At 42.7% G+C, this 24,869-nt stretch overlaps 1 protein-coding gene across 1 annotated transcript in view; it reads right to left on the bottom strand.

Moving 5' to 3' along the window:
* LOC144497091 (uncharacterized) overlaps positions 1-24,649 on the bottom strand; it is a 62,363-nt gene extending 37,714 nt beyond the window's left edge. The window contains exon 1 of the mRNA XM_078217863.1: positions 23,528-24,649. Coding sequence (XP_078073989.1) covers positions 23,528-24,205 — 678 coding nt within the window. The 5' untranslated portion in view covers positions 24,206-24,649. The remainder of the gene's footprint in view (positions 1-23,527) is intronic.
* Positions 24,650-24,869: the final 220 nt, after the last annotated feature.

The raw sequence follows: 24,869 nt of genomic DNA, 5'->3' as shown, positions 1-24,869 counted from the left end.
GTTGGATTAGACATTGGCTCAATGGAAGAACACAGTAAGAGTTTTAACAACACCAGGTTAAAGTCCAACAGGTTTATTTGGTAGCAAATACCATTAGCTTTTGGAGCACTGCTCCTTCGTCATTCGGCATCTCCACATCAATGGAAGAAGCCAGAGAGTGGTCGTGGAGGATTGCTTCTCTGAGTGGAGGCCTGTGACTAGTGGTGTGCCACAGGGATCAGTGCTGGGTCCATTGTTGTTTGTCATCTATATCAATGATCTGGATGATAATGTGGTAAATTGGATCAGCAAGTTTGCTGATGATACAAAGATTGGAGGTGTAGTGGACAGTGAGGAAGGTTTTCAAAGCTTGCAGAGGGATTTGGACCAGCGAGAAAAATGGGCTGAAAAATGCCAGATGGAGTTTAATGCAGACAAGTGTGAGGTATTGCACTTTGGAAGGACAAACCAAGGTAGAACATACAAGGTAAATGGTAGGACACTGAAGAGTGCAGTAGAACAGAGGGATCTGGGAATACAGATACATAATTCCCTAAAAGTGGCATCACAGGTAGATAGGGTCGTAAAGAGTGCTTTTGGTACATTGACCTTTATAAATCAAAGTATTGAGTATAAGAGTTGGAATGTTATTGTGAGGTTGTATAAGACATTGGTGACGCCGAATTTAGAGCATTGTGTGCAGTTTTGGTCACCTAATTACAGGAAGGATATTAATAAGGTTGAAAGAGTGCAGAGAAGGTTTACAAGGATGTTGCCGGGACTTGAGAAACTTAGTTACAGAGAAAGGTTGAATAGGTTAGGACTTTATTCCCTGGAGCGTAGAAGAATGAGGGGAGATTTGATAGAGGTATATAAAATTATGATGGGTATAGATAGAGTGAATGCAAGCAGGCTTTTTCCACTGAGGCTAGGGGAGAAAAAAACTAGAGGATATGGGTTAAGGGTGAAGGGGGCAAAATTTAAAGGGAATATTAGGGGGGGCTTTTTCACACAGGGAGTGGTGGGAGTGTGAAATGAGCTGCCAGATGAAGTGGTGAATGCGGACTCACTTTTAACATTTAAGAAAAACTTGGACAGGTATATGGATGAGAGGGGTGTGGAGGGATATGGTCCAGGTGCAGGTCAGTGGGACTGGGCAGAAAAATGGTTCGGCACAGCCAAGAAGGGCCAAAAGGCCTGTTTCTGTGCTGTAATGTTTTTTGGTTCTATGGTTCTAATTCTAAAGTGGGTGCAGGAACAGAGGGCCTGGGTGCACACATAATATATTGTATTATACAGACCATCTAGGGAAGTAGAGAGGGCTTTAAACGAAAGAGTGGGGGTGAGGGTTCAGTTGCCCAGAAAAGTAGGAAGTCAAAGTTAAAGAAGGTAGGAGTACAGATTAGTGATGAATCTGAATGTCAACATAAAACAAAAGGCAGTGACAGATTATGTGAACATAAGTACATAAGAACATAAGAAATAGGAGCAGGAGTAGGCCATCTAGCCCCTCGGGCCTGCCCCGCCATTCAATAAGATCATGGCTGATCTGAAGTGGATCAGTTCCACTTACCCGTCTGATCCCTTTAACCCCTAATTCCCTTACCGATCAGGAATCCATCTATCCGTGATTTAAACATATTCAACGAGGTAGCCTCCACCACTTCAGTGGGCAGAGAATTCCAGAGATTCACCACCCTCTGAGAGAAGTTCCTCCTCAACTCTGTCCTAAACTGACCCCCCTTTATTTTGAGGCTGTGCCCTCTCGTTCTAGCTTCCTTTCTAAGTGGAAAGAATCTCTCCACCTCTACCCTATCCAGCCCCTTCATTATCTTATAGGTCTCTATAAGATCCCCCCTCAGCCTTCTAAATTCCAAGGAGTACAAACCCAATCTGCTCAGTCTCTCCTCATAATCAACACCCCTCATCTCTGGTATCAACCTGGTGCACCTTCTCTGCACTCCCTCCAAGGCCAATATATCCTTCCGCAAATAGGGGGACCAATACTGCACACAGTATTCCAGCTGCGGCTTCACCAATGCCCTGTACAGATGCAGCAAGACATCTCTGCTTTTATATTCTATCCCCCTTGCGATATAGGCCAACATCCCATTTGCCGCCTTGATCACCTGTTGCGCCTGCAGACTGGGCTTTTGCGTCTCATGCACAAGGACCCCCAGGTCCCTTTGCACAGTAGCATGTTGTAATTTTTTTCCATTTAGATAATAATCCAATTTGCTATTATTTCCTCCAAAGTGAATAACCTCGCATTTGTCAACGTTATACTCCCATCTGCCAGATCCTCGCCCGCTCACTCAGCCTGTCCAAATCTCTCTGCAGACCTTCTACGCCCTCCACACGATTCACTTTTCCACTTATCTTTGTGTCGTCTGCAAACTTTGTTACCCTACACTCAGTCCCCTCCTCCAGATCGTCTATATAAATGGTAAATAGTTGAGGCCACAGTACCGATCCCTGTGGCACGCCACTATTTACCATCTGCCAACCAGAAAAGCACCCATTTATTCCGACTCTCTGCTTCCTGTCGGATAGCCAATCCCCAATCCACGCTAACACCCTACCCCCAACTCCATGCGACCCAATCTTCTTCAGCAACCTTTTGTGAGGCACCTTATCAAACGCCTTTTGGAAATCCAAAAACACCGCATCCACCGGTTCCCCTCCGTCAACCGCACTAGTCACATCTTCATAAAAATCCAACAAGTTCGTCAAGCACGACTTGCCCCTCATGAATCCATGCTGCGTCTGCTTAATCGAACCATTCTTATCCAGATGGCCTGCTATTTCTTCTTTAATGAAAGTCATATTGCACCAAGGACCAATACAAGAAGGGGGAAATTGGATAATAAAATGATTGTAAAGAATTTGTATCTAAATGCATGAAGCATTCAGGATAAAATTAATGAGATAACAGTGCAAATTGAGACAAATGGAAATGATTTAATGGTGATTACTGAGACATAGTTATAGGAAAACCAGGTTTGGGAATGTTCAAGGGTACTCAGTATTTCAGAAAAATAGGCAGGAAGTAAAAGGAGGTGGTGTATCTTTGTTAGTGAGAGAAGAGATCAGTGCTACAGTGGGAAATGATATCGGCACTAGAGTCCAAGACATAGATTCAGTCTGGGTAGAAATAAGAAACAGCAAGGGAAAGAAGTCCCTGGTGGAAGTAATCTAAAGGTTCCAAACAGTAGTTTTGCAGTCGCGGCACACAGTATGAACCAAAAAATATTGATTGTCTGTGAGCAAGGTACGGCAATAATCAAAGAACAAAGAAAACTACAGTACAGGAACAGGCCCTTTGGCCCTCCAAGACTGCACCGACCATGCTGCCCGACTGAACTAAAACCCCCTACTTTTCCGGGGACAATATCCCTCTATTCCCATCCTATTCATGTATTTGTTCAGATGCCCCTTGAAACTCACTACCATATCTGCTTCCACTACCTTCCCCAGCAGCGAATTCCTGGCACCCACCACCCTCTGTGTCAAAAAAAAACTTGCCTCGTACATCTCTTTTAAACCTTGTCCTTCACACCTTAAACCTATGCCCCCGAGTAATTGACTCTTCCACCCTAGGAAAAAGCTTCTGACTATCCACTCTGTCCTTGCCCCTCATATCTTGTAGACTTCTATCAGGTCACCCCTCAATATCTGTCTTTCCAGTGAAAACAAACTAAGTTTCTCCAACCTCTCCTCATAGTTAATGTTTTCCATACCAGGCAACATCCTGGTAAGTCTTTTCTGTACCCTCTCCAAAGCTTCCACATCCTTCTGGTATGTGGCAACCAGAATTGAACACTATATTCCAAGTGCGGCCTAACTAAGGTTCTATAAAGCTGCAACATGACTTGCCAATTTTTAAACCTAATGCCCCGGCCGATGAAGACAAGCATGCCATATGCAGTCTTGACTACCTTCTCCACCTGCGTTGCCACTTTCAGTGACCTATGTACCTGTACACCCAGATCCCTCTGCCTATCAATACTCTTAATGGTTCTGCCATTTACTGTATATTTCCTATTTGTATTAGATCTTCCAAAATACATTTGTCCGGATTAAACTCCATCTGCCACCTCTTAGCCCAAGCTTCCAACCAATCTATATCCTGCTGTATCCTCTGATGGTCCTCATCGCTATCTGCAAGTCCACCAACCTTTGTGTCGTCCGCAAACTTACTAATCAATCCAGTTGCATTTTCCTCCAAATCATTTACAGCAAAGGTCTCAGCACTGATCCTTGAGGGACGCCACTTGTCACAGCCCTCCATTCAGAAACGCACCCTTCCACTGCTACCCTCTGTCTTCTATGACTGAGCAGTTCTGTATCCACCTTGGCAGCTCATCTCTGATCCCATGCAACTTCACCTTCCGCACCAGTCTGCCATGAGGGACCTTGTCAAACGCCTTACCGAAGTCCATGTAGACCACATCCACTGCCCTACCCTCATCAATCATCTTCGTCACTTCCTTGAAAAACTCGATCAAGTTAGTGAGGCATGACTTTCCCTTCACAAAACCATGTTGCCTCTCACTAATACGTCTACTTATTTCCAAATGGGAGTAAATCCTGTCTGAAAGAATTCTCTCCAATAATTTCCCTACCACTGACGTAAGGCTCACCGGTCTGTAATTACCTGGATTATTCTTGCTACCCTTCTTAAACAAAGGAACAACATTGGCTATTCTCCAATCCTCTGCGACCTCACCTATAACCAGTGAGGATACAAAGATTTCTCTCAAGGCCCCAGCAATTTCCTCCCTTGCCTATATCAGTATTTTGGGGTATGTAAGGTATTTGAGGGAGAATTTTTACATGGCCAGTGCACCTAACCAGCACGTCTTTCGGACTGTGGGAGGAAACTGGAGCACCCGGAGGAAAGCCACGCAGACACGGGGAGGACGTGCAAACTTTGCACAGACAGTGACCCAAACCAGGAATCAAACCCGGGTCCCTGGCACTGTGAGGCAGCAGTGCTTGCCACCATGCTGCCCCTCTACCCTCTACATCACCACCCTTTGGTGGATACTGGGATGCTGGAATAAATTCAAGAAGAGGTGGACAGATTTTTAATTAGTAACGGTTTGAAGGGCTATAGTGAATGGGCAGGTAAGTGGAGTTGAAGTCGAGATACTAAATGGTGGGGCATGCTCAAGGGACTGAATTGCCTACTCCTCCTAGTTCTTATTCTTGTGGCAGTTATTCTGCTTTTACGACCATCATAATTTACTTGAACATTAGCTATGAACAGTACTGTTTTTAGTTACCCATGTCTGTACAAGTTGAATAGACTCATTATCCCAGAAGTTCATTTCGAATGATGGTACAGTTTCATCAAGCAGTCTCATTTCATGTCATTGTCCTTTTCTTTTCTTTTATTTGCAGTAGTAAAGTACTTCTCCTCAATCTCCATCTTGAGATCCCATATCACTGCTGATTGATCTACATTGTTCTTCTCATAGATGATGAGATGTTGTTGACGGTCCTGCAGTTTATGCTCAGGTAATTTCAACAACTCAGGAACAAGCTTCAAATCAGTCAACGTTTCTTGCATCTGTCTCTGCATCTGCTCACTTTTCTTATTCACATCATTGTCCAGTAACGGCTTTATCAGTTTTATATTATCTGAGATTTGTCAGTATCCATCAGCCCTTCATAGTGTTTGATCAAGTCTTTTGGTTGCTGCATCTCAGACTGAGCAAACGTCAGCTTCTCCTTCAGAACCTGTGCCAACTTGAGTGAATTAAGTCTACACAGGTATTCCTCAATTCAAACAGCATTTTCTACGTGTACGTCATGCACAATTACTTTATTACTTCCCAGTTTATTTCCACATATATCTCCATGTGGTTGTAATAACTTTTTCAGGTCATTTTGATTTTCCTTCAGGAGGTAACTCAATAATTTATCCCAGTTTCTGATTACTTCCTCATTATCCAATCTGATTTGAGGAATGTCAAATTCAGAATCATCTTGATTTGTTTCATCACTTTGCATTGTAACAATGTTCCTTTTGCTTTTCTTCCCTCTCAAAACACTGTTTGAGCATATTCACATGGCACACTGAGTTTTCCTTCTGGCATTCTTATCTAAAAAGTCACATTCAATTCCCTTTTCATTTGACAAGGCCCACCTTGCTGTTAATGGTTCACCTACCATTGGTAATAATACTAATACTTTCTCCCCACTAGCAAAGTATGATTTTTTGATTTATTATTGCTTTTTTTCCATCATTAGCTGTGTCAACTTTAAATGCTGTCCAGCTCTAAGTAATCTTTCCCTAAAGTTCAACACATAATGTAGTCTCAGAACATTGACTCACCAATTTCTCCTTGATCAACTTAAGTGGTCCTCTTACCTCATGACCAAAATTCAATTTAAATGGATTGAATTTACTTGATTGATTAGGTTCTCCCCTGATTGCAATAAGTACAAATGGAATTCCTTTATCCCAATCCTCTGGTATGGCACGGTAGCACAGTCGTTAGCACTGCTGCCCCTCAGTGCCAGGGACCTGGGTTCAATTCCTGGCTTGGGTCACTGTCTGTGTGGAGTTGCACATTCTCCCCGTGTCTGCGTGGGTTTCCTCCGGGTGCTCCGGTTTCCTCCCACAGTCCAAAGATGTGCGGGTTAGGTGGATTGGTCATGCTAAATTGCCCCTTAGTGTCAGGGAGATTAGTATGGGTAAATGCATGGGGTTATGGGGATAGGGCCTGGGTGGGATTGTGGTTGGTGCAGACTCGATGGGCCGAATGGGCTCCTTCTGCACTGAAGGGATTCTATGGATAATCTGGATATAGGCCCTTAATATAGTCTTTAAAGTTTGATCCCACCATTCCAATGCTCCCTGTGATTCTGATGTTAGTCATGATGGAGTCATGGTGAGCAATCACTGAAACAACTATATGATGACATCAACAAGTTCCATCCCACCATCAGACTCACCATGGACTACTCTCCGGAATCGGTTGCATTCTTGAACACACGCATCTCCATTAAGGACGGTCACCTCAGCACCTCACTGTACCGCAAGCCCACGGATAACCTCATGATGCTCCACTTCTCCAGCTTCCACCCTAAACACGTAAAAGAAGCCATCCCCTACGGACAAGCCCTCCGAATACACAGGATCTGCTCAGATGAGGAGGATTGCAACAGACACTCCAGACGCTGAAAGATGCCCTCATAAGAACAGGATATGGCGCTCGACTCATCGATCAACAGTTCCGACACGCCACAGCGAAAAACTGCACCGACCTCCTCAGAAGACAAACACGGGACACGGTGGACAAAGTACCCTTCGTCGTCCAGTACTTCCCCGGAGCGGAGAAGCTACGGCATCTCCTCCGGAGCCTTCAACATGTCATTGATGAAGACGAACATCTCGCCAAGGCCATCCCCACACCCCCACTTCTTGCCTTCAAACAACCACACAATCTCAAACAGATCATTGTCCGTAGCAAACTACCCAGCCTTCAGGAGAACAGTGACCATGACACCACACAACCCTGCCACAGCAACCTCTGCAAGATGTGCCGGATCATCGACATGGATGCCATCATCTCACGTGAGAACACCATCTACCAGGTACACGGTACATACTCTTGCAACTCGGCCAACGTTGTCTACCTGATACGCTGCAGGAAAGGATGTCCCGAGGCATGGTACATTGGGGAAACCATGCAGACGCTACGACAACGGATGAATGAACACCGCTTGACAATCACCAGGCAAGACTGTTCTCTTCCTGTGGGGGAGCACTTCAGCAGTCACGGGCATTCAGCCTTGGATCTTCAGGTAAGCGTTCTCCAAGGCGGCCTTCACGACACACGACAGCGCAGAGTCACTGAGCAGAAACTGATAGCCAAGTTCCACACACATGAGGACGGCCTAAACCGGGATGTTGGATTTATGTCACATTATCAGTAACCCCCACAGCTTTTCCCCTGATCTTGGAGAATCTCACTAGCTGTTCTGTCTGGAGACAATACACATCTCTTTAACCTGTGTTTAATGTTCCCTCCACCCACATTATCTGTACCTTTTAAGACCTGGCTGGCTGTAGGGATTTGCATTCTAATTAGTATTCTGTAACTTGATTTCTGTGTCTGTACACTGTTGAGAACAGATAACCACTCCATCTGACGAAGGGGCAGCGCTCCGAAAGCTTATGGTATTTGCTACCAAATAAACCTGTTGGACTTTAACCTGGTGTTGTGAGACTTCTTATTCTGATGGTACCCAGTTGATTTAATTTGCTTTACACCTAAGCTATCCATAACTTCTCTGAATAACTTTACCCAATAAAATTGGATCCCTGATATGATTGTATTTCTGTGGGCAGTCCGTATGTGGTTAAAAAAATTAAGTAACTTCTCTACAATCCTTTTAGCAGTAATATTGTGTAATGGAATGACTTCTGGAAATCTAGCAGGCATCTCCATGTTGGTCAACAAATGTTGATTCCTATTTTTCCTTTTAGGGAAGGTTCCTACACAATCAATTAAGACCCTCGTAAAAGGTTCCTCAAATCCTGGAATGGGTATTAAGGGTGCTGGTTTGATGGTTATGTGGTCCAGGCCAATAAAAAATGTTTTTGTATTTTTGCTTGAGTTTTCCTTACTCCAAAATGACCTCCTACTGGAACATCATGTGCTGCCCACAATAACGCCTTTCTATAACCCACCAGTAATACAACTATATGAACTTCCACCTATTTTTCATCCGCCTGAATATGTAAAGGTCTCCACTTCCTCATTAAGATAGCATTTTTTAATGTAATAACATTCCAATATACACCCAAAATCTTCTTCTGTGATGCTTTCTGATACAGCTACTTCATCTTTACCTCTTTCTGTTGTAATCCTGTGAAATTTGCCGAATTAAAGTTATCTGTTTCGTCCTCTACCTTGTTCTTCCTCAAAGGTTGTTTCTGATAACTGAACCTCAGTCTCCTTATCTTTGATTTTGTGTCCTCTTTTCTCAATCTGTGGCTTTGTGATCTTGTTACCACACAGTCAAGAAAAATCCCAGGATATTTTTCCTGCAAGACTTCAATTGTTTGATTTTCCACTGGCTTTTCAATCACAGTAGGCATCACTCCCACCTTGATCCAACTATTTAGTTACCCAGGATAAACTGTATCCCTGAAAAAAGTAATTTCTCGACTATTCCTATCACCACTTTTCACTGGACTCTCCAACCTTACCGTATGTAATGGAACACTACACTTTTCACCATGAACTCCACTTATTATCATTCTGGCAATATTCAGTCCAAACTATATATCTCCTCATCTCTCACCATTAATGATTGACTTGCTCCCATAATCTCTTAAAAGCTTAACTTTACCTATTCCTCCTTGTAGACATGAGATTTGGCACTTACTTATCAACCAACCCCTGAACAGGCTGTACATTCTTTCCACTTGTTTAGCTTCAACCATGGTTTCCTTTACCAATTTAACAAACCCCACTGGCTTATCCTGTTTTACCACATCTGTCTTCCCAGTGCTTTTCTTAAGCCAGCAACACTGCGACTTTGTGTGTTCAACTTTATTACAATGAAAACCTCTGAGGCTATTTATTTCTCTTCCACCCTCATATGTTTCCTTTTTAACGTGAGTTAAACTATCTTTACTATCTCTAGCAAGATCTTCATTGCGTTTATCACCTGAGGGTTTCTCCTTTCCCCAGCTTCTATCCATCACAGATTGAAATTGATGTCGAACACCAAACCTAGATTCATGAACCAATGTAAAATTATCTGCCCTTTTTGCTACTAATCTTGCAATTTTAAACTTTTGCATTTCTGCCATTTCAAGTTCAAATTTTCTTTCCAGTTTCTGAAGTTACAAAACTCGCTCTTTTACTTTTCGTTCTGCAATTGCTGTTTTTTCTTTCTTCTTTTTGTTCTGCCAGGGCTATTCTTTCTTTTCCCCTCTTCTCTGCTTTTAATTGGAATTCACACCGTTTTGTTTTGTTTTCTTGTTCAAACTGTTTTAATTCATGCTCTTTGTTTTCCCCTTGCCATTGCCTTTGAATCAAGCTGTTTCTTTTGTAATTCAATTCTAGCCAATTCCAATGCACTGGATGTGTTTCTAAATGTTGAGCTATCACTGCAATTATCTTTTCCATCCTCACCCCTTCGGGTAACGTCAACAGCAGCTTATTTGCCAATTCCAAAAGCATTGATTTAACCACCTTTTGTAAACCACCCTGAGCGACTTCTTCCTCACCCTGGAAAACTGAAAGAACCGTTTCTCCACAAGGCACCCCGATTTAAACTAACCGAATGCAACAGCTGAAAAGAAACTACCCATACACAACACCTACTGTTACAACGCAGAGGTTAATCCCTTTTACCTTGCTTCGTAATCTGGTGAAAGTGTTTGGGAAGGTGTTAACTCTTCTACATTAACGTTTAGAGGTTCATTAACATAAAGACCTGACATTCGCTTTAAGTGAATAATTAACAAGTTATTTTATTTAACCAACCGGAACTTTAACTAAACAAGTAACATATTAATTGAAGTAAGGTACGACTGTAATGCTGTTCGAATATATACAAGGACCATTCATTACCAAAACAGTAATAACAGAATTTTAGTCTATCTCAAAGAAAATATACAACAGGGTCCGATGACTTTCGGAAACGTTTGAGGTTTTTCTGTTGATTTCTCTGTCTGAAAGTTCTTTCTGATTTCACACCCTTTTGTTAGATATATGGAGAATTCTCTTAAGAGGTAGTTCTTTAGCTGGCAGAGTGAGAGCCACTCTAGAGATGTCCTTCTGTTCTGGCTGGCTCTCAGTTGAATTGCTGGCAAACAGTTGAGTTTCTCTTTTTATAACTTGGATGACCTATCAACTTTCCTCCACCCAGATTGGTCTACTGTTAACAACAACAGCAAATTCAAATTTGATAGGTTCCTTTTAGCTGAGTGTCTTCTTTAAACTGATAAGCTGTCAGAATGTAAAAACCTGCAAAGTCTGTTACCAAGGCAACCCTGATGTTTTGGTCTCTGCAACAAATGTTGCCATCTGTATACTCTATGTACCTATATTTTAAACATTCCAGCATTGAACACAAACCAGCTTTTAAAGGGACCACACACTGTTTTCCCTCTAGCAGTTTTTACAATTCTTTTACACCTTTACAAACAGTCTTTACATCTTTACAAACTCAACTTCACAACGCTACTGTCTTTGAGTTCAATAATCATAAACCAAACAAGGAGTTATAATTTTTAATCTCACAGTGCCTCAATTTCGTTCGGGACCTGAGCAGTAATTCCAAGGTATATTATGAAGTTAGAGTAGATCCCAACTATTTTTATTTTGGAATGAGTGTGAGGATAAGGTGTTTCACTTCAGGTGTGATTCTGTTGGAACATTAGGAAGCTTTTATCACAACAAACTTTATTTTAACAATACAGTTTAACTAATGAATGTATTAGCTTAACTTTTACCAATTGAAATACTTGTCAAGATATAATTCTTACCTGCTAACCTATCTATTAGTTCCAAATGAAGCAATATTCCTCTTATAGACTTAAACCCCTCTTCACAATCAGTTAGCAAACAGTACACGTTTGTGTTTTTACTTGTTAACAGTCCTAGAGCCTTTGAACACCTCTGGAGAGAGAGAGAAAGAGAGACACATGTCTTCTGACACTCAAACAGCAACCGCCAGAGAGAGAGAGACCTCTTGCTTCTTTCAGAACGAAACAAGAACAGTCTGCTTTTCCGTGTAAGCTTAGCACCTCCCATTCACCTGACTGTCTCTTGTCAACCAACCTAATCAAACTCTTCTTTGAAACCCCAAGAGAAAAAAACAAAAAATGAATTCGCTCAGGTTTAAACAAATACCCCATTATCTAGGATAAATTATTCCCCTGCATTCTCAGCAGTTGCCTGGTTTGCAGACAGATCAGCAACAAATAAACCAGAGCTGAATTTTAAACATACCCCTCACAAGAAACATGATATAAATACATTTCTTAAAGTCACAATATTCAACAGGAGAAAAACCATTCACATGTATGGCGTATAACAAATCATTGGACTAATCAGCCCTCTGCACATACTGGTGAGAAATCATTCTTATGTGAGATGTGCGACAAATCATTCTCAGAGTCATCAGACCTCCAGAGATACCATCACATTCTCACTGTGACTTACCTGCTTCCCTTATACTGAGAGTTGCCTGTCTTATTTCCCCTTCAGTGTTTACACTGGAGACACTATCCTCCCAAAGCACTGTCTGTCTCAGCAATATCTCTCTCCAACATCTCCCATCATTGGTCCACTTGTTTCAAGGAGGTGAATTTAACCTTTGACCAGATCATCAAAAGAAGACATTGGAATGTATAGAAGCTGCTGCTTGCACACAGGTTTCCGACGATAGACAAGAGGGCAATATCTGAATATTAAATAGATAATTCTGAGTTGAAAATACAGAAAAATCACGATTTAAAAAAAATTAAATTTGAGGTTTTGTAAAATGCTGTCGTCTTGGAGATGGCTTTGACTTTGTCATAAGATTGATCTCTAATCAGAAGTCCCTCTGGGTGCAGGCTGAAAGCTTTCTCCAGCACTCGGAAAATGTGTTGCAAGACAGCACAGCAAAGTCTGGAATATGATTTTTTTTTCCATTTTAATTTCTTTCTTTAGGTGAAGCAAACTTTCACATGCAAGGTGTGTAATAAATCATTACACACCTTGCATGTGTCAGGGGGCAGAGTTGAATATGGTTGCCATCACAAAGGAGAAAGTGCTAGAGAAACTAAAAGGTCTGAAAATTGATAAATCTCCGGGCCCAGATGGGCTACATCCTAGAGTTCTAAAGGAGATAGCTGAAGAAATAGTGGAGGCGTTAGTTATGATCTTTCAAAAGTCACTGGAGTCAGGGAAAGTCCCAGAGGATTGGAAAATCGCTGTTGTAACCCCACTGTTCAAGAAGGGAACAAGAAAAAAGATGGAAAATTATAGGCCAATTAGCCTAACCTCAGTTGTTGGCAAAATTCTAGAATCCATCGTTAAGGATGAGATTTCTAAATTCTTGGAAGTGCAGGGTCGGATTAAGACAAGTCAGCATGGATTTAGTAAGGGGAGGTCGTGCCTGACAAACCTGTTAGAGTTCTTTGAAGAGATAACAAATAGGTTAGACCAAGGAGAGCCAATGGATGTTATCTATCTTGACTTCCAAAAGGCCTTTGACAAGGTGCCTCACGGGAGACTGCTGAGTAAAATAAGGGCCCATGGTATTCGAGGCAAGGTACTAACATGGATTGACGATTGGCTGTCAGACAGAAGGCAGAGAGTTGGGATAAAAGGTTCTTTCTCAGAATGGCGACCGGTGACAAGTGGTGTCCCGCAGGGTTCAGTGTTGGGGCCACAGCTGTTCTCTTTATATATTAACGATCTAGATGACGGGACTGGGAGCATTCTGGCCAAGTTTGCCGATGATACAAAGATAGGTGGAGGGGCAGGTAGTATTGAGGAGGTGGGGAGGCTGCAGAAAGATTTAGACAGTTTAGGAGAGTGGTCCAAGAAGTGGCTGATGAAATTCAACGTGGGCAAGTGCGAGGTTGTACACTTTGGAAAAAAGAATAGAGGCATGGACTATTTTCTAAACGGTGACAAAATTCATAATGCTAAAGTGCAAAGGGACTTGGGAGTCCTAGTCCAGGATTCTCTAAAGGTAAACTTGCAGGTTGAGTCCGTAATTAAGAAAGCAAATGTAATGTTGTCATTTATCTCAAGAGGCTTGGAATACAAAAGCAGGGATGTACTTCTGAGGCTTTATAAAGCACTGGTTAGGCCCCATTTGGAGTACTGTGAGCAATTTTGGGCCCCACACCTCAGGAAGGACATACTGGCACTGGAGCGGGTCCAGCGGAGATTCACACGGATGATCCCAGGAATGGTAGGCCTGACATACGATGAACGTCTGAGGATCGTGGGATTATATTCATTGGAGTTTAGGAGGTTGAGGGGAGATCTGATAGAAACTTACAAGATAATGAACGGCTTAGATAGGATGGACGTAGGGAAGTTGTTTCCATTAACAGGGGAGACTAGGACGCGGGGGCACAGCCTTAGAATAAAAGGGAGTCACTTTAGAACAGAGATGAGGAGAAATTTCTTCAGCCAGAGAGTGGTGGGTCTGTGGAATTCATTGCCACAGAGGGCTGTGGAGGCCGAGACGTTGAGCGTCTTCAAGACAGAAATTGATAAATTCTTGATTTCTCGAGGAATTAAGGGCTATGGGGAGAGAGCGGGTAAATGGAGTTGAAATCAACCATGATTGAATGGTGGAGTGGACTCGATGGGCCGAATGGCCTTACTTCCGCTCCTATGTCTTATGGTCTTATGGTCTTATTCTCAAAGTCATCGAGTCTCCATGTCCACCAAGCATTCGCGCAGGAGAGAAGCCCTTCAGGTGCGAGATGTGTTGCAAATCATTCTCTCAGTTTTCGAACCTCCACAGACATCAACGCATTCACACAGGAGAGAAAGCCTTGCCATGCAAGGTAGGTGACTAATTATTCTCTGACTCATTGGCTGCTGCATACGCCGATATATTCACATGTATGGTATGTGACAAATCATTCCCTGAATCGCCTTTCCTCTGCACACATCAACACATTCACACTGGAGACAAACAATTCACATGTATGGTGTACAACAAATGATTATCTGACTAATCAGTCCTCTCCACACACTGGTGAAAAACTATTCATATGTGAGGTGTGTGACAAATCATTCTCACGATCATCAGACCTCCACAGGCACCAGCGCATGCACACTGTGACTCACCTGCTTCCCTTACACTGAGAGTTGTCTGTGTTTACTCTCCAATGCTCACACAGGGGAGCTGTCCTTCCAAAGCACTGTCTATCTCAGCAGTGTCTGTCTCCAACCTCTCTCACCATCAGTCCAAACGTTTTAAAAAGGTGAATTTAACCTTTGACCAGATTACCAAATATCATCAAAAGAAGACATCGATATGTATAGAAACTGCTGCTTATGGACAAGTTTCCCTCCAATGAACAAGAGGGCAATATGTGATTATTGAATATATATAAATTTTGAACCTTAACTCATAGGTTTTGAGTTGAAAACATAAAGACCACCACACATCTTGATGCAGTTGTCTTGGAGATGGCTCTGACTTTGTCATAAGTCAAAAGTTCCCCAGGTGCAGGCTGAAAGCTGTCTCCAGCACTCGGAAAATGTGTCACAAGACAGCACAGCAAAGTGGACCATGATTTCCTTTTCATTTCTTCCTTTAGGTAAAGCTGGCACGTAACACCCAGGAGTGCTCATTGACAGGAGGGCAGGTTCCGTACATCAAGGAGCTGACAGAACAGGAGGAGTTTATGAGGAAACTGTTTGGCCTCTCCAACCCTACGATAACCAATGGCGGATCAGATATGGGGATGAGCGAAGGTGATGTCAGCAGCTGGGTGTTTAAACCATCAGGAGGAGAGTTAATTTACGTGACAAAAGATAATAATTATGATTTTCTCCCTCTGACAGATACACAGCTGTCCATGGACACATCAGATGGTGATGGAGAGGGTGGTGAAGAAGGCATATGGCATGCTTGCCTTTATTGGACGGGGCATAGAATATACAAGTTGGCATATATTGCAGCTGTATAGAATGATGGTCAGGCCACATTTGGAATATGGCGTCCAGTTCTGGTTGCCACACTACCAAAAGGACGTGGAGGCTTTGGAGAGAGTACAGAGAAGGTTTACCAGGATGTTGCCTGGTATGAGGGTCTTAGCTATGAGGAGAGATTGGGTAAACTGGGGTTGTTCTCCCTGGAAAGACAGAGGATGAGGGGCAACCTAATAGAGGTGTATAAAATTATGAAGGGCATGGATAGGGTGAACAGTGGGAAGCTTTTTCCCAGGTCGGAGGTGACGAACACAAGGGGTCACAGGTTCAACGTGAGGGGGGCAAGGTTCAACACAGATGTCAGGGGACGTATTTTACACAGAGGGTGGTGGGGGCCTGGAATGCACTCCCAAGCAAGGTGATTGAGGCGGACACACTGGGATCGTTTAAGACTTATCTAGATAACCACATGAACCAGACTGGGAATAGAGGGATACAAATGAATGGTCTAGTTGGGCACATGAGCGGTGCAGGCTTGGAGGGCCGAACGGCCTGTTCCTGTGCTGTATTGTTCTTTGTTCTTTGAGGAGGCCTGTGATGCCCTGGCTGCTGTGGTGGAGGGAGAGCACTCAGAAACTTCTGGAGGTGAGGAACCAGTGGCTTTGCAAACAGAAAGCTCTGCCATCTCCAAGAGCACACGGACAACATCAGGCCCTTGCTGCTGGTGAAGAAAATGAAGATGATCTGGAACCTCTTGAGTGCTTAGATGAGGAACAGGTACAAAGTACGACGAGTTATCAGGCCACTTCTAACTTGCTTCAGCAAACCTTGACTGAATTTAAGGTGGATGTTAGCCAGAATCTGCAAAGAAACAGTGAGATTCTTCAGCAGCAGAATGAGTTTCTTTGTCAGCTTCTGCAAAGAAGCAATGAAACTTTGAATGAAATGAAGCAGATTCTTTCTCAGATTGTAGCGTCTGCACCTTCTGGCCATCAGCAGTCCAGTGCAGGGTCATGGGAGAAGTCATGTCACAAGGATGGGGGAGATGCAGAAGGCATTAGGGTCCCTCCCTCCAAAACTGCCCTCAACCCTATTATTTCCTCCTCCTGAGGGATATTTGTCTGTCTTGATTTTTGCCATGACAGAGAGCCTTTCTGTCATGGGGTTAATGGCGAACGAAGCCTGAATCTGAGAGCCCAGTCCCCCACCCCAATCACGACACCTCTTATTTTAGTGGGATCAGGAATGGCCTTTTCGGGATTTGCCCATTTCACAGAGGCAGCTGTCCATAGAAATCTGCAGCTGCCTCCACCCCTGTAGTTTTGGATAAGAGATGTCCGATACCGGACATCTCATGCAGATCAGACCCAGTAGCAACGGGTCTGAACTCTGTTTTTGTTTGGATAGTTAGTGCATTCTTTTGTAGAGGATATGGTCCCTAGACAACTTTGTGGGATGTAAGCTTCCCTTTGAGATTACTGAAAGTAGAAGTGAAAGTGCATGAACTCATTGGAACTGAGAACTCAAGGAACTTTTAAAAGCAATTCTCAGAAGTATCAAGATTAACTGTAAAAAGGAGTTGTCAAACTATCCCAAGCATTTTAAACCTCCTGCCTTTATCTGTGAAGAAACTGGACTGTTGAACATTATTGCTTTTCATCCTGTCTCTTAACATAAGCCTCAGTGATTGACTGGATTAATGTTGCATGACACATTTCACAGCAATCCATTATCACAATACAGTGCCTGTCATATCCTTTTGATTGACGGCTTCAAGTAGGTATGGACACTTGAAGTGGGACTATGAATTTCAATGCTTATTTTTTAAGACACCATTATGCAATTGAATGATCTGAATGTTATAAGAAATGTAAATGTACTAATTGGGTTTTTTGGCTGAAAAAATAAAGTCTACAACAAACACTTGGAACTTCATTTTATTTAACCTCAGTATGCGGCCTGAGGTCAGCCCATTATGGATATTGGATGAGCTGGTATGGGTGGTGTGAGGGCTTGGGCTGGTTTGAATGAGCACAAGATTGGCAGAGGGACTATAAAGAGCCATATGGACTAGATGGGGACAGAGATTAGCATGGAAGGTGAGAACAGGTGATGGAAGAAGTGGGCTATTACCTGACCTGCTGAATATTTCCACCATTTTTTGATTTGATTCAAGTTTTTAAAGCAGAGAAACAGATCATTCAGCCCATCTGCTTTCTCGTTTCCTTATACTTCACATGAGTTTTCTCCTGGCCTATTTTCTCAAGGAGGCATGGTGGCACAGTGGTTAGCACTGCTGCTTCACAGTGCCAGGGACCCGGGTTCCATTTCCAGCTTAGGTCACTGTCTGTGTGGAGTCTGCATGTTCTCCCCGTATCTTCATGAGTTTCCTCCGGATACTCTGGTTTCCTCCCACAGTCCGAAACATGTGCTGGTTAGGTGCATTAACCATGCTAAATTGTCACTCAGCATACCCGAACAGGCACCAGAGCGTATAGACTAGGGGATTTTCACAGTAACTTCATTGCAGCATTAACATAAACCTACTTGTGACACTAATAAATAAACTTCAAAATTTTAAACTCTCTCACTGTTCCTCTTGCCAACTATACCAATCGGCACAAGTGCACGGATCTGGGTTTGTGCTGAAATCCAATGATCAGGGTTAGGATACGCTCTTTTGGAGGGTCAGTACAGATTTGATGGGCAGAATGGTTTCCTTCTCCACTGAAGGGACTCTATGGATTTGATGAAATCTTACGAAATTGAAGTTGTAGCCAGGGCACAGGTCAGAAACTTGGGGTTTTAAGAAGCATTTTTGCAGTTTGGAACATGAATCAATACAAATCTTGTGTGTTGAATAATCTCTCTCACATCCACAAAATCCTACCTCTGATAAACAAATACCTAACTCCCTCTTAGATCAAACTCACTGCCTGACGCCTGAGTCTGATTATGGCCCCAACCTCACTCCCTCTCCATCAATCTGGTCAATCTGCTTCAATAAGGAATTAAATAATGCTGCCTAAAACATAGCTGTGAATATTTGAGCACCGCCATCTTTGTTCCTGGCTGCTGCCTAATCCATCAGTGGCAATGTGGTCATGCAATAAAAACTGTGATGGCAAAAAATGCAGCCTTTTATCCATCAGCACAGAGACACACCGTTTGACCCATCTGCTTTCTACCAGTGCTTATGCTCCACCTGAGCTTTCTCCTGGCCTATTTTATCTCCGTAAGAAGTTTAACAACACCAGGTTAAAGTCCAACAGGTTTATTTGGTAGCAAAAGCCACAATACCAAATAAACCTGTTGGACTTTAACCTGGTGTTGTTAAACTTCTTACTGTGTTTACCCCAGTCCAACGCCAGCATCTCCACATCATGACTATTTTATCTCACCCTATCAGCATAATCCTTCTATTTCTTTCTCCCTCATCTACTTACCTGGCTTCCCAGCAAATGCATCAAATCTAGTTGGGGTGGCACAGTGGTTAGTACTGCTGCCTCACAGCGCCAGGGACTGGGTTCAATTCCAGCCTCGGGTGACTGTGTGGAGTTTGCATGTCCTCTCCATGTCTTCGAGCAGTTCCTCCGGGTGCTCCAGTTTTCTCCCACAGTCCAAAGATGTGCAGTTAGGTTGATTGGCCATGCTAAATTGCCCCGTAGTGTCAGGGGAGATTGGCAGGCTAATACATGGGGTTACAGGAATAGGGCCTGGGTGGGATTGTTGTCGGTCCAGGCTCGATGGGCCAAATGGCCTATTACTGCACTGCAGAAATTCTATGATTTACCTCAACCATTCCCTGTGGGAGCAAGTTTCACTTTCTAATCATTCTCTTTGGAAAGAATCATAGAATCCCTGCAGTGCATAAGTAGGCCTTTCGGCCCATCGAGTCTGCACCAACTCTAAGAAAGAGCATCTTACCCAGGCCTACCCTGCGCCCTATCCCCATAACCCCACACATTTACCCCGCTAACTCCCCATAACCTACACATCTTTAGACACTAAGGGGCAATTTACCATGGTCAATCCATCTAGACTGCACATCTTTGGACTGTGGGAAGAAACCGGAGCACCCGAAGGAAATCCACGCAAACACGCGGAGAACATGCAAACTCCACACAGTCACCCAAGGCTGAAATCGAACCTGGGTCCCTGGCATTGTGAAGTAGCAGTGCTTGCCACTGTGCCACCCAAAGGTTCTCCTGAATTCCTCATTGGATTTATTATTGACTCTTGCAGGGTTTTTCAGAGACTCTTTCTGTACTGTAGGGTTTCTATGATCTCTATGATCTAAGTAATGCTGAAACTTCAGCTAATACAAAGATTCGTGAAGTCAGTATCCTAGATAAAGACGTATGTTTATTTGACCAACGATCGCTGGGAGAGATAGCATTAGACAGTCCAATACCTCTCTGACAGAGAAGGTCCTGAGCATTCCAATACCATTCTAAAGTTACAATACATCAGACAGGATAATTATACATTTTTAAGTTCGCTTTTCCCGCCTTCCCGTTAGTTATGAACCAGTCATCATTTGTACAAATCAATCATTGTTAACAATTGTCATAAACCTTAGCCAATTACATTCTACCCTCTGACATCATATTTCATTGGTCTGTAGAATCCAGATGCTTCTTCTCCCTGTTGCTTAGCAACCCCTGATGCTTAGCTATAGAGTTCAAAGGTGCTGTTCTCACCAACTCTCAATTATGTCAATGATCGAGTCAGACAGTTGATATTCCCATGTCTGAGAAGCACTGTCTTATCAGTACAAATTGAACAGCTCTATTCATTCAATGGCTTTGAGAACCCATACTGTCCGTAACTTATACTGATAAGAATATATACATTCTGTGGTTACATTGCTCCAAATAATGTGTTTCGTGGCACTAAGTCTTCATCCCGCCATGCTGTTGGGCAGCCTGCTTTTGGCTAAAGTGCACAATATTACTTTAAAAATACATTTTAAAATTCAAAATACATGTTTAAATCAGAAATATCTGTTCAAATCTCTTGTTTAAATCTCGTACTGTGATTATATATTATGCGGACAGTACCTTTGTTAATCTGTAAGTCTGATCTGGAATCATTTCATTTAGAGCTAGTATTATTAGTGTCTTAAATCCCTGATTATCTGAACTTTCTTTAACATTGATGATCTTATATTTCTACTCAGAGTGACCTCTTCCACACTCAGGAAAACATTAACCATTGAAAGAGCCATTTTTCCACAAAGCACTCACTATTTTAACTAAATGAATGCAACAATTGAAAAGAAAACACCAATACTCAACACCGTCTGTCTTATAGCTTTTAATCCCACAAGAACTCCCATTTTTTTGTTCGGGTATCAGCGCAGAAACCACAAAGTATGTTATGAAGCAGTAGAAACCGCACATTCTCCCCTTGTCTGCGTGGGTTTTCTCCGGGTCCTCCGGTTTCCTCCCACATTTTGAAAGACATGCTGGTTAGGTGCATTGACCCGAACAGACACTGGACTGTGGCGACTCGGGGAATTTCACAGTAACTTCGTTGCAGTGTTAATGTAAGCCTTACTTGTGACTAATAAATATACTTCTACTTTAACTATTTGCTAATTTGGCATTGTGAGGTTTCACTCCAGGGCGATTCTACTGACAAACTGGGAAGCTTTTTTCAAAAAGCTTCAGATTAATGTGTCTTTATCAAAACAAACTTTAGTTTAACAATACAGTTTAATTATAATGAATGAAGTAGTTTAACTTTTACCAATTGAAATACTTATATATGACAAGATACAATGCTTAACTGCTCACGAACATCAAGCAAGATAAAGTGCTGCATATGACTCCTGACTTCCCAGATAGACCATGGATGAAGCTTGTATTAGACCTCTTCACTTTCACTGGAGCTGATTATCTCATCACAGTTGACGACTATTCAGACTACTGGGACTTAGACCAGCTGACATCAACAACTACCAGTGAGATTGCAGAAGCCCAAACATGGAGTTCAAGCATTTACCACTGTGAGGTATCAAAGAAAACTTGTGGGTTGCTCGATCAGCAAGCTATTGGAAGGAGATTAGCAGAAACATTGAGGAGAATGAAAGAGAATTTCTGAGGACATGGCATGCCTTTCATTAGGTCCTGAAAGAAGTGATGTATAAGGAAACTCTCGGGGTGGTAAGAAGTAGAACTGAGCTGATAGCATAAGTAATGCTAAACATCAGTTCTTGCTTTGTTTAATACTTTCATATACAATAACGTTTTATTTTGATTGAAAATGTGAAATCTGTTGATTAATCATGGGGTGTTCACATTTCTCTTCAACTGTTAGTGGTTCCTAACAAGATCATCGCTGTTCACAGATTGGCTGCCACTTTTCTTCTATTACAAGACACATAATACTTCAGAAAGCATTTAATTCCTTTCTGATGCCTTGCATTCATGAAAGTTGACATATAAATTCAATGTTTATTTCCTAAGGAACCATTATGGTTGGTCCATGGACCCAGACCACTGGATCTCTGTAAACATTGGTGTGTTTGTATGATGGAAATGAGCTCCATCCTTTGTCATTAAAGTTCAATGTCAGTTCTGACCAATGAAATTGGGAACTAGACACCCGTCACCTGGAGAGGATCTGCCTATAATTCACATCACCAACTAAGCAGGGTCTGATTCCACCCCACACCTACTCCTGAGAGCTGGCTCACTTTACTAACACACTCACTCACACACAGACACATTCACATCAGGGGAAACTCTTAGAATATTACAGATATAAGTTTCTTCAAAATCCCTGTGCTTTAATCTGGCTTCCAATTCCACTTCTTGTGTCCTTGTGGGAGCTATGTTCCAGCTGCAAAGAAACTCTGTTTAGACCCTATCTGGAGAACTGTGTTCTGGGCACTGCACCTTAGGAAGGATATATTGGCCTTGGAGGGAGTGCTGCATAGATTCACTAGAATGTTCCTGGGACTAAAAGGATTAAATTATGAGGACAGGTTGTACAGACTGAGCTTGCTAATATCTGGCATGAATTTCCTGTAGAAATCATTCATGCCCAGGAATCTCATCACTTTTCTTCTCAATGACGGTACTGGTAACTCCCCAATAACTTTTGTTTACACATTTTATGGGGTCAACTTCCACGTCAATTGTATGGCCCAAGAACGTGACTTGGGCTTTTGCAAATCCACTTTTAGCCAGGTTTACCACAAGCTTCCTGTAGTTGAACAAACAATTATTTTAAATGTTTCAAATGATCTTTCCACATCTGACTGAAAACCACCAGATCATCTTTGTATACTGTGCAATTATTTAGCCCAGAAATGACCTTGTTGGTTTGTGTTTGGAATGTTGCCGGCACATTTTTCATTCCAAACAGCATGACTTTAAACTGATATAGAGCATCTGATGTCACAAAAGCTGAAACTACTGATAAAGGAAGTCACCAGTATAAAATTGATGATCCCACCTTTTCAATATAGTCTTCCAATAGAGGAATGGGATATGAATCTGACTTCATAACTACACTGACTTTCGAGAGTCCACACATAACCGGTGTGTACCATCTGGTTTTGGTACCATCACCGTGGGCGAACTCCACTTGCTGCAACTCACTTCAATTTTATCTTCTTAAGTATGCTTTCAATCTCCTTCTGAACCTGTGCCAACTTCAGATTTGAGTGTTTATATGGATGTTGCTGAATTGGAATAGCATTTCATACATCTACATCATGCACAATTACTTCAGTACTTCCCAGTTTGTGCCCACATCTAGCTCTGTGTGATTGCAATAAGCCTTTCAGGTCATTTGATTTTCCTCTGGAAGGTAGTTTTTCCCAATTTCTGATTACTCAATGTTTCATGAGCATTGCTGTGTGAGACTCAGTAACTTTGCTTCACCGTTGTGTGAATGCGCCGGTGTTTCAACAGGCCTGATTTCTGCGCAAAGCCCTTATTACACACCTCACACTTAAACGGTTTCTCCCCAGTGTGAATGTGTTGGTGTTGACGAAGTTTTGATGGTTGGAGGAATGATTTCTTACACACGTCACAGGTGAATGGTTTCTCCCCTGTATGAATGTGTCGGTGTTCACGGAGTGCCGATGAGCTGGAGAATGATTTCTTACACACTTCACAGGTGAATGGTTTCTCCCCAGTGTGAATGCGTCGGTGTTGTGCGAGCGCTGATGACCGTGTGAAGGCTCGCTCACACAAATCACACCTGAAGGGATTCTCTCCTGTGTGAATGCTCTGGTGCATCAGGAACTCTGTAGATGTTGAGAAAGATTTATCACAAAACTCACACTTGAAAGGTTTCTCCCCTGAGTGGATTGTCTGATGGACCTGGAGGTTCCATAATTGTGTGAAGGCTTTCCCACACACATCACAGCGGAATGGCTTCTCCCCTGTGTGAATGCGATTGTGTCTGTGCAGCAGCGATGATTGCGAGAATGATTTATTGCAAATCTGACATGTAAATGGTTTCTCTCCAGTGTGAGTGCGTTGATGGTTGCGAAAATGGAATGAGCTTGAGAATGATTTGTTACACAACTCACACTTGAACAATTTCTCTTCCATGTGGCTGTCCCTGTAGTTACAGTTGGTACAAATGAATGTGGAGCTGTTCTCAGATATCTCACTCTTGAACAGCTTTGCACCTATAAGAATGAATCAGTGCTTCATGTGGCTTGATGAATGATTGAGGCTCTCACCATATGTGCAGTCCACTTGCACTTCTTCCCAGCCTCAACCTGACAGATCAGCAACAGCCAAACATTCAAAAAGGTTCGTTCTGATTGAAGGTTCCAAATCAGTGACCAGTGTTAGATCTGATGATATGACAAGACTCCCAACATGACTGATTTCCAGATGTCAATTTCACTGCTCAACCTTCTCTGTGTTCAGCAATGCTGTGAAGGGACTGGATGTCTTCCCACAGTTTTGCAGTTGTCCCTTGGGTGATGGTCAGGATCTATCTGCGGTGTCTATCCTCTCTGTATTCTCTTGTGCAGTATGTTTCAATTCTTCTGTAAAAAAGGAAAAGGAAACATAATTTCCTCCAACTCCTTCTACTTCACTGCTAAAGGGGCTGACTCCACAGTTAGAAACTGTTCTACAGTGAGTGCCAGTCTGCTATCCTCCTGTGTGGGGATCAGATACAAGTCCTTTCGTTTTCCTCACTTGTCATATACTCTATGTTCCAGCAGGGACACGGGCTCCTAGTGACCAGAAGCAGACAACG

The sequence above is a fragment of the Mustelus asterias genome, chromosome 8 (genome assembly GCF_964213995.1).
Source record: "Mustelus asterias chromosome 8, sMusAst1.hap1.1, whole genome shotgun sequence".
Classification (NCBI taxonomy): Eukaryota; Metazoa; Chordata; class Chondrichthyes; order Carcharhiniformes; family Triakidae; genus Mustelus; species Mustelus asterias.
Note: the sequence above shows the minus strand (reverse complement) of the source record. Positions and strands in the feature narration are given on the sequence as shown.